The sequence below is a fragment of the Mastomys coucha genome, chromosome X, assembly GCF_008632895.1.
Source record: "Mastomys coucha isolate ucsf_1 chromosome X, UCSF_Mcou_1, whole genome shotgun sequence".
Lineage (NCBI taxonomy): Eukaryota > Metazoa > Chordata > Mammalia > Rodentia > Muridae > Mastomys > Mastomys coucha.
In genome coordinates, this window is record NC_045030.1 from 73,854,132 (window position 1) to 73,868,319 (window position 14,188).

Below are 14,188 nucleotides of genomic sequence, written 5' to 3' on the forward strand. Positions count from 1 at the left end.
CCGGCTTATCAGTTTTTAGTTAGTATAAAGTTATATAGTTAACTATCTGAGGTATTTAAGCTTAGTTGTATAACTTGATCTTTATGAAATAGCACTCCTCTTCTTGATTAATACTATTTATACTACAATTCGCAATCTCTGGTACCCTCATGCTATCGATAAGCAAAAAGGACCAGACTGGCTGTATTTTTAAATACTGACAAGTTTTAACCTGAGGGTTATACTGTATAAAAAAATACATAAAGGATGGTGAATAATAGGTGATAAATTATAGGTCATGGGTTTAAAAAGATGATAGATTATAAACAATAGATGATAAAATATAGATTACAGAATTAGATAATAGATAATAAATTGAAGAATAGAGGTATAAGGGAAAGAAGAAAGATGAACATTAGATATGTTCATAGGTATATGATAGAGGAGAGACATGGGATGAAAGGTAAAGAGATTTGATGATAGACACAGAATAGGTAGATGGTAGAAAAGAGAGCAAAGGACAATATAATAAAGAAGAACTAAAGAACAGATGATAAATAGATGTAGATAGAGACCCCAGAGGTGACATATAGATGGGACAGAAACACAAGATAGAGGATACATGATAGATAAATAGGAGATAGACAAAGGATAGATAAAGAAAAGAGGGTAATTATATGAAAGAGAGACTCCAGGAGAGCTAAAAGTTAAGGGTAGCTGGAAGAGAGATAAATGGTGGCCCGAGGGTAAATGATATATGGATTGTAGACAGACACAAGAGAGCTAGAGGATAGATGGTAGATAAATGGCAGAGAGACATAGGGTAGTTAGGAGACATGATAAATACATAGAAGACAGAAACAGGATAGCTAGGGAATAGATGATAAATAGAACACAGACACAGGTTAGCTAGAGGATAGATGAAACATAGATGGAAGACAGGTACAGGATAGCTAGAGGATTGATAACAGATGGAAAACATACACAGGAGAGCTAGAGGATTATAGATAGATAGATAGATAGATAGATAGATAGATAGATAGATAGATATGCAGGGTAGCTAGTAGATCCATGATCCATGGATTAACATAGAGACACAGGATACCTAGAGCATAGATATTAGATGTATGACTAGAAGCTAGAAAGAGTGTAGCCAGAGGGTAGATAAAAGTTAGATTACAGGGATTCAGGGTAGCTAGAGGATATGTGCTATATCAAAGGTATAGAGATATAGGATAGTGAGAAGATAGATGACATATAGACAGATAGAATACAGACACAGGATAACAAGATGATTGATAGATGATAGATAGATAGATAGATAGATAGATAGATAGATAGATAGATAGATCACAGAGATTCAGGGTAGCTAGATGATAAATGATGCATTGATGGTAAAGAGACACAGGCTAGCTAGAGGATAGATGACAGATAGATGGAATATACACACAGGAAAGCTAGAGGATTGATGATAGATCGATAGATAGATAGATAGATAGATAGATAGGAGATATACAGGGCAGCTAGAAGACAAATTATCCATGGATGACCTATAAACCCTGAATAGCTTAAGGACAGATGATATATTGATGGATAGAAGATAGCTAGAGGATAGATTATAGATAGAATATAGGCAAGGATAGCCAGAGAGTACATGATAGATAGATTGAAGATAGACACAGGAATGCTAGATTGTTGGTAGATAAATAGATAGGTAGGTAGGTAGATAGATAGATAGATAGAGTGATAACAGAGGTTAGAGATTAGAGATTTCTGGTAGTTAAAAGTATGCATGCATTGTCTAGAGACTCAGGGTAGCTAGAGGATTTATGATAGTGTAATAAAGACAAGATAGCTAAAGAATAGATGGTGGATGTGGCACGATGAGAAGATAAAGGATAGATAGTAGACAGATAGGATATCTACAGCATAGATAGACACAGGATAGCTGGAATGTAGATAATGAATAGATGAGAGAAAGGCACATGTTAGGATTACTATGGAATAGATGATAGTTGGATAGAAGGCATAGAGCCAATTGTTAAGAGGATAGGTAATAGACATATTGATGATAGACATAAGGTATGTGGAAGATAGATGACTGATTGGTGGAAGATAGTAGAGATTATGTAGACACAGGAGAACTATTGGTAGATGGAAGTTAAACATCTGATAGGTAGAGGGAATATGATTGGGATAGACACAGGTTATCTAGAGCATAGATGATTCCTAGATGGAACAAGGGCACATGATAGCTAGGGGATAGATGATCCATAAATGGAAGGTAGACTCAGAATAGCTTCAGTGTAGAAGATCCACTGATGGAAGATAGATACAAGATAACTACAGGATACATGCAAAAATATACATAGAATACTTATCAGGCATATAGTTAGATAGACATAAGAAGACTACAGCAAGTAGATGCTATAGATTATAGAAAGATGTTTACTTAGTAAAATATTGGTCTTATTTGGTTTTAGAATCCAAATTTACCTGACTGAAAAAATGGAGAGAAATACACGTCAAAACCCCACAAGGTAGGAATTTGTAATGCAGTTGGCAAGGCTTTCTGCCCTGATCTAGATAAATAAACTTTATCAGGGAAGCTTGTTTCTCTTAAGGGCATTTGGTCTCTTCCTTGAGTTTTCTATTCTCCCAGACCCAATCTCATTGGAAGACGTAGTCAGAATTACTATTAAAGCAGGTGAGAACAGAAGGGAGGCAAAGCCTTGCCATTTCATTCAAGCTAATTCAGGTGTAATTGAAGTGATTTCTAAACAACAGTACCAGGCATTGTATGGGCTACAGCCTCACAATCAAAGGGTGGGAACATTGACTTTCATTTCATTGTTTTAATAGACATAGAACTTATTTATTTGTTTATTTATTATTATCTTGGAGACTAGCTCATGCTATTTAGCCCAAGACTTGCATCAAATCCACAGTTCTCCTGCCATCCCACCTGAGTATTGAGATTAAGGCCATTTTCTGACATATCCTGCCACAGTAGTTGTTGTGTATAATGAAGACATTGGATGTTTAATTAATGAAAAAGTCTGTCTTTCTCTCATTGCAGTCTTCCTATTGGAGCACTATATGTATAATTAGCCTCAACTTTACAATACATAAAGCTCACTTTTACTTCTCTGTTAATTAGGGGTGCCTCTAATCTACGCACCAAGACAACACATGAAGATCTTCACAATTTGCTGAAAAGACTTCAGAAAATAATGGATAAACTTGGATATGGATCATCTAGAGAGAGAGCTAGAGGAAGGCATGCAAGATATCAGGCTGCTCTTGCCTCTACACCTTCTCAAAAAGGTTTGACTTAGGTCCATTTCTTTCTTGTGCCATTCATACTTTCTTAATCTTAGGTGAAACAACTATTTTCTTAACTTCTTTATTCCTCTAGAACTTTTCCTGATTCTATGTCCTCTTTGTGGCTAAACTTCTCAAAATATTTTCTAGGCCGTGTCCACTCCCTCACATTGCATTACTTCTTCAACCCTCTTCAAAAAGGCTATAGCTGCTAGCACTCTTCATCCTATTGTACCAATTCTACACATACCCTGTTCTTATTTCCTCTTCAGTGAAGGCACTTGAGCTCCTCTGCTCACAAAAAATGTACTCCGAGGTCATGCTATGAGACCCCTTTCCTAAGGTCAGAATCACCTAGCACAGGGGGAATCTCTTTTTCTTGTGCGTAGAGGAGCTAATTCTTATTTACATAAAGCATTGAAGTTGGAGGCTGTGTCACTGAATTCCTTTACTGATTTAGGTCAATTAAGAGGCCTGGAGGACAAGTTCAGGTGTGCTACACACTGAGCAGACCTGGGGAACAGGAGGAAGAACAGTGATAGTTGTTGAGGATTGAAGATCCTCCAGTTAATGATCTTTGCCCAGAAATGAAAAGAGTACAATTTAGCTTTTAGCTATGGACTGGTAGTATGAGTCTATGAAGAGTTCTTCAACTTCTCTACTATATTGTGGATCCTGAGTTTTGATAGAACCAAAAAGAACACTGTAAGTTGTTGGATGATTTTCAATTTTGTCTTTATGAGAACTGGTTGGTTCAGTGGTTAAATGCACATGACATGCAAGCCTGATGACCTGAGTTCAATCCACAGAGCCCACATAAAGGTGGAAGGAGAGAATCAACCCCAAAAGTTGTCTTTGAATCTCTACACATGAGCTATGGAACACATAAGCAGCCTCTTAAAAATAATAAAATATTTCTCTAAATTATAAGTGTGCGGAATCTAATAATTATTTTAATATAACACCTGTCATTTCTTTTATGCAAAGGAACGACAAAAATACAAAAAAGTTATGAACATTACAATGTTCCTGTTTTTAATACCTATGAAGAATTTCATAAGATAGTTCTTCAGGTAAGGGTCTTTTTAGTTGTTGTTTATGTTTACTTGTGGATCACATAAAATTCAAGATGCACTACATCACTTTTCAAAGCACAGCTGGAAAAGTACAAGTCTTCAAACAATAATACAACAAATGTTATAACAATACACATTCTTAGATGGAAACCTAAGCCACATGAAGACATCTTTTATTCTATCAAGCACTTTTACTAAGAAAACGTAGGTATCATATACTGAAATTTGTGTTGTGAAGAGGCCTCAAGGTATATCATTTGAAATCTGTCAATAGTTTTATGAAACCAAATGCATATTTAAACTATTCTAGAAGCTGACTATAAACTGCAGGGATAGTTGTAGGCACGAGTGCAGGGTGTGCTGTGAAACTGGGAAAATTTCTCCTCTACCACTTTTTAGCTTCTGTCAGGTATTAGTAACTTCCCTGGAGAACCTTTTCTGAGAGAAGTTTTTCATGCCACAAATATGTCATAAGTTTGATCACAGCTGTTTTTAAGCACAAAAATAAAAAAGATACATATAATTTTATAGCCTGTGGAAACAGGGACAACTTGAGTCATTATTTTGACTCATGAAAAAAAGTTGAAGTTTTTGTTTTTAATTGTAGCTGGGGGTATTAGGTCAGCAACAGTACTTGTCTAGCATATGGGGAATCCTTGATTCAATACTCTGACACCAGTAAAAGTAGCACAAATTTTTTGATTAACACATAATGATTCTAGGAGCTGGTCAGCTGCTATTTATGTGCTACAAATGTCTTCTCTTGCATGAACCTTTGGGCAAGGATACACCCAAACCAATTCCAAACCACAGCAGGTAATAAGAGAATATTTGAAACTAATGGTTTGGTTCATTAATGATTATGGTATGGTGATATGGATAATCACTTAAGAGTACAGGTTGCTCTTGCAGAGGATGGGGGTTTAATTCCCAGCACTCACACAACAGCTCACAATTGGCTGTAGCTCCAGGTCCAGGGGATCTGACGCCTTCTTCTGGCTTGTATGGGTATCAGGCACACACATGGTGTACAGGCATATATATGCAGGGAAAAACACTCATACACACAATAAAAATATTTTTAAAAAATTATGCTTTTCATGATACAATTCACATTATCAGAGATTGATCACCAGTATTGCCTGTTTCAAAGAACTGCCATTTTGTTTTCTACTATGAAGTCCTGTTATTTGCAACTATCTATCTGCATGAATTGTATGAGCTTGTTTCTTAAAATAATCATTTTATTGCAGAACAGGGTAAGGAAGAACTGCTTTGAAATAAACATTGGAGTTGTTGAGGATCATGCAAGTAGTGTCTGGATCACAACTCTAAATTTAAGTGAATGTGGACATCTGATTAGTACTTCCTAGGGTAGCCCAGTTTTATTTGTCCTCTTCTTAGAGATGATACTGAGGCAGGCACACACATATCCATATCTTCTTTTACTGGATAACATTTTGATACTTTACATGCTCTAAATGTCACCTTTTGGGAAATCTGACTTCATACCATGGTTTCTGACTTCTTGTCCTATCTTGTAACACACCTCTACTCTAAGTCATCTGTGACCGACAAGCCAAGACTCTAACATACATGGGCATATGACATGGACATAGTCATCTATGCTGTTGTTTCTTTTACTTTAGTATAAGCTTGGTCCTACTACTGAAAGCAAGTGTATTATTTTATTAGCACATATTAATTGCATGTAATAATCAGTTTCATAATGGCATTTTCATACATTTATATAATGTATTTTGATCATATTATACCACATTACTTTATCTTGTCCTTCCACTTCTCTCACATTCCCTTTTCTCTTCTAAGCTACTTTCCACTTCTACTGTTATAGATTGGATAAGGAAGATTTCATGAGGCTCAACCCATCCCTGAGAATTAATAGACAAGTTAACAATAGCTAAGAGAGAGTGACACAAAGTCCCCAACCCTTCCAAAGGGTCTCTAGGCAATTAACAGTTACTAAGAGAAGGAGAGACATTTTGTTTAGGTGTAGCCATTGGAAATATACTCATACACTTATATGGAACCTCTCATCCACTTGCCTATAGGAAGCCCTAATAAAATTTGTAGAATCATGTCTGAAACCATTTTTATAGATTTAAAAATCATTGTAGATGTTCTCAGCAAGGTAGTATTTGTTTGAATATCAAATCCATTATACATCAGAAAAGCAATAGCACTAACCATATTTATAAGTAGAACACCAGGCTAAGTATAAATGAATGTGTCTTTAAATGTTTTTAGCATTTAAATATTAAACGCTTAAAGTATGACAATCTACACTCAGAAATTAATCGTCCTAGCATGTGATGGAAAGTTTGGTGTTAACTTTGGGTACACTGAAATTTGTTTGTCTAAGTGACACATCATTTGATAAATATCTCATGCTTAAGGTTAAGTAGATTCTGTGTAGGAGGCAGAATAATAGAATTTTAATTAAGTATGTGCCTACTTTATTGATATGTAAGAAATGGAATACATTTTCTGTGTTAAATTATAATGATTTATACACTTAGAAATAAAGCTATCATTTTATTATTGTTCCACTATTTAATTATGTTATTATTCTGTCTTTGTTAGTCATTTGAAAATATTTCAATTGTACTGGACATACACGGAAAAGTTGTTTTCGTATCCCAGAATGTGTCACCTCTTCTTGGCTACTGTCCAGTAAGTTCTTGCAGCTTTTGGGGAAATGGGTCATTCTGGATTATTGTTCATGAGTTATTTCTTTTTAGCCTCATATAACTCATTGGTGTCCAGCTATGCCCCTGTTGTATCATTTTCTCCACTACTTTCAGTGTTAAGTCAATAAAAACAATCTGGGATGGATTCCCGAAAAGGCTCTTACTCTTCCCTGTACCCTATCCACTTTTCTGATGTGTGTCTAAGATGAAGTCTGGCAGAAAAATAAAACATGCTTCTTGTTAAGAGTCTCACTGAGCATGGTAAATTCCTTTCTTCTTTTGAAATGACTCAGTGCTTGTGCTTGCATGCTTGATTTAAAGCAAGGCCTTGTTGACATCAGGTGAGCATATACCAACTGAGCTAATCTCCAGCCCTTGGAATTCTTGTTATAATGATATCTCCTTCTTTCTACCAATGGAAGAATAGATGACACCTCTTATTGTTTTATATTTCACACCAAATTTGTTGAATTTTTAATTTTTAACTTTTTGTATGTTTAAAAACTTCTTTAAAATTAGCATACAAAATAATTGGGTTTCATTATGGCTTTCTTTCCTTCTTTTTTCTTTTATCTCTCTTTCTTTCTTCCTTTCTTTCTTGGCAAGATAAGGTAGTATTCTATAGTTCAGCCTGCCCCAAAACTCCTTATATAGCTCCAGGTTGTTCTTGGACTCAAGACATTCCATTTTATAAATGAACCAATGAAAACATTTTTATTGAAAAAAATATTTCTTTATGGTACAGGGGGAAGGATTGAACTTTTCATATCAAAATAAAAAGGCTGGATTAAAATATAGAGAGGGCTTGGGACTTGAAAGTGTGAGGGAGGTGCAAAAGAGGAAGGATTCACATCAAAGAGTGAAAAAGTGCAGAGTCAGGGAAAGGCTTTCTGTCAGAGTTGAATAGTCACTGGAAAGCCTGGTTGTGTGGGGTTTTCCCATCCACATTCACTTGTTTGGATCAAGATTGGAGACAACACTATGGATGAGGAGCTGAGATTTTTTTCCAGGCTCATGGCACAGAGGGAAACAAGACAGGGTGAAGATTATAGCTTCTGTGGTCTCTGAGATGGGTAGGGAAGGATCCAACTGTTTAAGGGAGGTAATGCATTGTAACATGGAGTAATTGCTGGAGGGTAATGCAAACTGCCTGAAGCACAGCACCTATAGGCATAAATGGCATGGGCAGCACTAAACTCATATGGTAAGGATACAGGGCAAACTAATAGCATTAGTATAGAAAGCAAAATCTGTTCTTTCTCCCTCTCCCCAGGAAGATATTATGGGGAAGAGTCTATTAAGTCTTGTTCTTGATGAACAAAAGGATGAAGTATCTGAGAAGATCATTCTTAACTTTCCATTGTCAGATAAAGGTACGTATACATGGCTTTTTTTTCTTTTTAATTTAATTTTTGAGTTTTGAAGGGCAAGTAATAAATACTTAGCTGAACAATTTCTTGCTGTCTTACCTTTAGTAATTTTTGAAAAAATATTAGTGTAGCTGCTGATAATATATTCAAGTTTATAGTCTATAATTTCAAATACTACATTTCTAACGTTAAAAAATTATTTCCTCTGGAGAATGAGGGAGGAGCTCATGGGCCCTCACTCTCAGATGAGGAGCCCTACCTTCAGTGAAGGAGCTCGAGAGAGCTGATGGATGCTGGGGGAGGATGAGTGAGTTTTCTTTAAGGCAGACTGATCATGCTCTAGCAGTGGTTCTCAGCCTTCTTAATCCTGAGAGCCTCTAATACAGTTCCTCATGCTGTGTTAACACCCCAAGCATACATTTATTTTCATTGCTACTTCATAACTGTAATTTTGCTACTGTTAGGAATGGTAATGTAAATATCTGTTATGTACATGGTCTTAGGTGACTCCTATGAAAGAGTTGCTCTAGTGGAAGGATATGGGTAGCACACATTGGAATTGTACATTTTGGGGAACACAAAGTTGGGAAAGACTGAGTGGAGATGTGACACTAAATCTGAGAGAAGTCGGAAGGAGTGGGACATGAACATGATTAAAATATATCACATGCGTATATGAAATTCTCAAAGAATCAGTAAATTATTTTATTAAAAAATTATCCCCACCCTATCTTATTTTTTCCTCTAAACCCTAATTACAGCAGCATTTCTCTAATTTTAATAGTGCTATACAAATACCAGTGCTTTATGTTCTGGCTAATGCCTTATTCTACAGATACAAAAACGATATCTCTGTGTGTACCAGCATTCATGGAAAAAAATTGTGTTCTTTAAAATGCTATCTTGACTAAGGAAGACTATTATCATCTGAAATAATCCATCAGACTAAATAACTTTATTTGTATCTTGCTCTCTTCAGTGGGAAGCCTTATTGAATTTTGCTGTTATATAAGAAAAGGAAATGTAGGTTGGAGTGTCCGGGGCAGACGTCGTAAAAGGACCACATGTCAGGGGAGAGGTACATATGACTATGTGAAATTCCTGTTGCACCTACAGGATGCTTATGATGGTAAGCAATCCAGCTGATGATACCTACATGATGTTAATGAGTGCTCTATTCCCTGATTGTTAACATACTTATTCTTGTATTATTGTCATTTGTAAAATCCCTAATACTGCTACACTCACAATTTCTGGCAATATTAGACATTTAAAAATAATAGTGAAATTTTTAGGGTGGGGTCATATAGAAACATGGATAATTATATTGGTAGAGGATGTCTCCTTTTACAAAACAAAATAATTTTAAAAACCTAATCAAAAAAGGTTTAATGCATTGAATAGCTTAAAGGGAACTCCATGAATAACTTGAATTAGTTACACATGAATTTTGTAGTTCGTAATTCACACCACAGATTGGATTAACTGGAGTCTAGAATTCTAAAATCCTATCAAGGACCAATATATAGAACATAAACACTAAAGCTCTACACACTAACCTGGGGAAAGAAGCCATTTCTCTAAAATTTTCAATAGATAAAATTTATGTCAAGTGTGCTATGGGACATAGTTTTTGAGGGTTAAGAAAGTGCAAGCTAAGAAATCAAGATACACAATTAAAGTTAATTGCTTCAGAGCCATAAAGCATCTGAGTTAATCAGAGGTAAGGTATATTTTGTGCTTCAGGTCCTCAAATGCTTGTTAAAATATTTCTCATGTTTCTTTCTTGAACATTAAAGGTGAAACATCATTAAAAATCACTTGGACAGATGCATGCACACACACACACACACACACACACACACACACACACACACACAAACACATGTGCACACACACATTTCTTTTAGAGATGACCACATGAATCCACAGGGCAACAGCAAAAGATTGACATCAGCACAAATTCACAGTTGATTTTTATTATCAATGCCTCATATTTTAGTGGTGACCATCTGGGGAATCTGGAGAGCTTAGCTGGAAGGGAAGATACAGAGAAGCCCATGGCTCAGAAGCTTGAAAAATGCCAGTGAGGTGGTAAACAGCATTGTGATGTGGCACTTGTCTGCCTGCTTGCTTAGCCAGTATAGCTTCTAATTTAATTGCTATTGTGTCTATCACCCTTAGAGTCATTCGTATTTTTCGGAAATTATGGTCCTAATAGCAGAAACATTTGGTCTTCTGCTCCAAGGCTGTTATGGGAACAACAGTACTATCTTGTAGGAAACATTTCTGTTCTTCGTATACCGGATAAGTCAGTGAGTATGCTGTATATCTCTCCCACATTGAAGGGCACATCATTTTCACTTTCAGCTACTGGGCATCAGTACACATACACTCAGTATTCAGTAAGGAAAGAACAACTTGTATATTTCTGTTATAAAGCAAATTTTCATGTATTAATGGCTCTGTCCTCCCCCACCTACACACTTAGGTAGTTAATTGTAAAGGCTTTTTACAGTTCAAAGGAAAACCTAGTTATTAAAATGCATGTGGTAGATTGAAAATCCTTCAGTTTATATTTTCAATAACGTGATACTTTTCATGTTCTAGATATTGTGTTAAGTACCAGGGGAATACATACAGGCAGCCAGTAGACAAAGCACTGATGACAGGTGTCATAAAGAAATGAGTTGGTGATTTGTGTTTTGAAAGGGTACCCCCAAGGATAACAAAGGCAATCTATACCAAGACTGAATTGACCTCAATTTGGATAGTTGAAGGAATAAAATTGGTTATGTGACTCAAATAAGGGGAAAGAGGGAAGGAGATAGTGGAAACAGGCAGGGGATAGATTGTACAGAACTTTGCTCACTGTAGTAATACATATGGAATTTATACCAAGTACACTGGAAAGCAGAGGTTGAGTATGAGCGGGACTGAAATCACTAGGCTGCTTTGTAGGTAGAACATGAAGTATAAAGAAACAAGAATGGAGGTAAACAGATGTGAATGGCAGGACTCTGGTCTGATTGTAGTCATGGGGATGGAAACACCAGGATTTGGAATAAATGGATACAGGCCTAATTAGAACATTGTAAACTTGGTAGTATTTGCAGCTTAGATAAAGACCTCGGTCTGATCTGTGGACCATGTTTCTATTGGGAAAGCATAGTAGATCACTCCAAGATTCAATTTTAGAATAAACCACTTCTCCATATTGAAGACAGTGAGGAAAGTTGTATAGAGGAGAAAACTGAAGGAAGTTGTCTGACTTGATTGCCTCATTCATTCTTCCTTCATACTAACCCTCTGGGATCTGAGTTCCATCATCTACCACAAGAATGTAGACTTCTAAGGTATAAGACTCAGCCCTAAGATCTGTTTCATCTTCTGAGAAAGAGAAAACAAACTTTGCTTGGCCCACTCATATACCACTCATCTCCATCATGGCACCATGAAGTCTAGCTGTGACTTCCTCCATTTTTTCTCTCTGGGCCTCTAGGATAGTGTTTCTATACCAGTTGATATTTTGAAAAGCAAATTTCAAGAGAACAGAGATAGCAGTTAGAGAAGTCTTTATAGTATACTGGAATAAATTAGTGAGCACTAAACTTGAATCAAAGTGAAATTCCTAGATTTACTAACGTTGGACTAAAGCACTGTATGTGCATACCTTGTTTTCATTCCTGTAAACCCAGTGTCTTCATCACATTGACAAGACATTTGGATTAGTTGTAACTTGAATATGTAACACATGCTATAAATGTCAAACTTTTCTGGTATATGGATACATTTAATTGCCAATTAGGGGGCTAGGAGAAGGTGGAACTCTACTCTGTACAAAGCTGTAGGTTTGATTCTCAGAGATGACATGATGACAACTAATGATGACAACCAATATGCTAATTTTTGCAGGTACAACCTGTTAAGGTTCAAACAAAAGTTATAGTTATTGAATCGGATGATGATGATACTGTACACTGCAGGTAAGAGATATCATGGCTGTAAGTAATGCAGAGCTGAAACATTTTTTTTTTTTGCTAAATAAAGCCAAAATAAGAAAGATTATCTAAGAATTTTAATGAATCTAAAAATGACTAATTTGCTGTTCTGAACCTACCTTATTAAATTTTTAAATTAATATAATTTATTGTTTTCCAACAGAATAATCAAAGATAAATGGATTTTTATTTTTAAACTACTCAAATTATGTTTAAAACTACAGAATTTTTCTTGCCTCTCTGCCTATCACTTTCTCATCTGTCTGTCTATCTATCTATCTATCTATCATTTACCTACCATTTGTTTGTGTTTTGTGTACACCAGCAATACTACTTCCAGCTTTCAGATCTGTGTATTTTAATATATGGAAGGAATCCTGTAACTACTGTCTGTATCAGTTCCAAGATTAGTTCAATAATGGTCCTAGTAAAAATGACACAAAAGAGTATATAATATACATCTGAGGTTGTGAGTCCAATTCTTGGAACCCACATGGCAGAAAGAAAGACCTGACTCCTGAGATTTTTCATTTGTCCTCCATACAAGTGACATACATTAATAGGCAGACAGACAGACAAACACACACACACACACACACACACACACACACACACACACACACACATAAACACCACTAAATGAATGAATAAATAATTAAATGAGTAAATAGATTTGAAAAATAGGGATAGTAAAAGCAGACATGGTAGCTTTTAATCATGGAACAAGGAGACTCAGTAGCTCAGAGATATCCTCTGTGACATAAATTGGGATATATGTCAAACTTGTTAACAACTAGAGATGAACATTATTGGGGGCTTTAAAGCAAAACACAGTTGCCTCAATGTCTTACAGTCAAAGGCAGTACCATTCACTATCCTTTGATATAGTATTGGACAAAAGAGCTTCTCTAATGATGCAGTAGTGCCCCATATCCTGCTTGATCCACACAGGACAATGGAGCAAAACATTCTCTTGCTGTCAGGTATAAAGATGTTCAGTGCAGGTAACATTGTCTTTGTCTGTCAGTTTGGGTGTATGAGAGAGAGTAGAGGGTAAAGGGTAAGGGCAAGGAGGACGGGAGAAGGAGGGGGAAGGAGAGCAAAAGGTAGAAGGAGAAGAGGGAGAGGAGGGAGAGGAGGGAGAGAGGAGGGAGAGAGGTGAGAGAGCACAAGTGCAAGAGAGAGCAAGAGAGCAAAAGAGCTAGAGAGCTAGAGAACTCACTATGTCAAACAGACTGGCCTCAAACTCACAGAAATCCTCCTGGCTCTGCCTCCCAAGTGCTGAGATTACAAGAGTGGGCCACAGTGCACAACCTGCAAGACCAATCAGAGGTAAAATTTTGGTCTTAAGCTTTCCAAAGACACCCAAGCTTGGCTTTAAGACATTTCTGCCAAGTACAGAAACTTAAGGTAAAAGATCCATTAAAGTCTGAAGTAAGCGGGAGAGACAGAGGTCCCAGGTGGTTTACTACCTTTAAAAAGCCATGCCTGGGAACAGATGGATAAAGGGTAAAAATATTTTGCAGCCAAGGCACAGGGTTGAGAAAAAGTCCAGGATGACGTGAACTTTTTGGTCTTCAATAATTGGTTTAAACTGAAAACCAGGAGGAGTCTGGATAGTCTATATTTGTCGGTTAAGAGGCAAAACCTCCATTGGTCAAGCTTAGGGGTTTGTAGCCCCTTAGGATGAACAACAACATGAACTAACTAGTACCCTCGGAGCTCCC

General features: G+C 36.5%; 1 protein-coding gene across 1 annotated transcript in view; it reads left to right on the forward strand.

The window, feature by feature from the left end:
• The first annotated feature begins 2,467 nt into the window (after positions 1–2,467).
• Positions 2,468–14,188, forward strand: part of Pasd1 (PAS domain containing repressor 1) — a 22,200-nt gene continuing 10,479 nt past the window's right edge. Inside the window, exons 1-8 of the mRNA XM_031338361.1 lie at positions 2,468–2,519; positions 3,140–3,306; positions 4,291–4,376; positions 6,984–7,073; positions 8,364–8,463; positions 9,440–9,589; positions 10,645–10,775; positions 12,376–12,446. Coding sequence (XP_031194221.1) covers positions 2,488–2,519; positions 3,140–3,306; positions 4,291–4,376; positions 6,984–7,073; positions 8,364–8,463; positions 9,440–9,589; positions 10,645–10,775; positions 12,376–12,446 — 827 coding nt within the window. The 5' untranslated portion in view covers positions 2,468–2,487. The remainder of the gene's footprint in view (positions 2,520–3,139; positions 3,307–4,290; positions 4,377–6,983; positions 7,074–8,363; positions 8,464–9,439; positions 9,590–10,644; positions 10,776–12,375; positions 12,447–14,188) is intronic.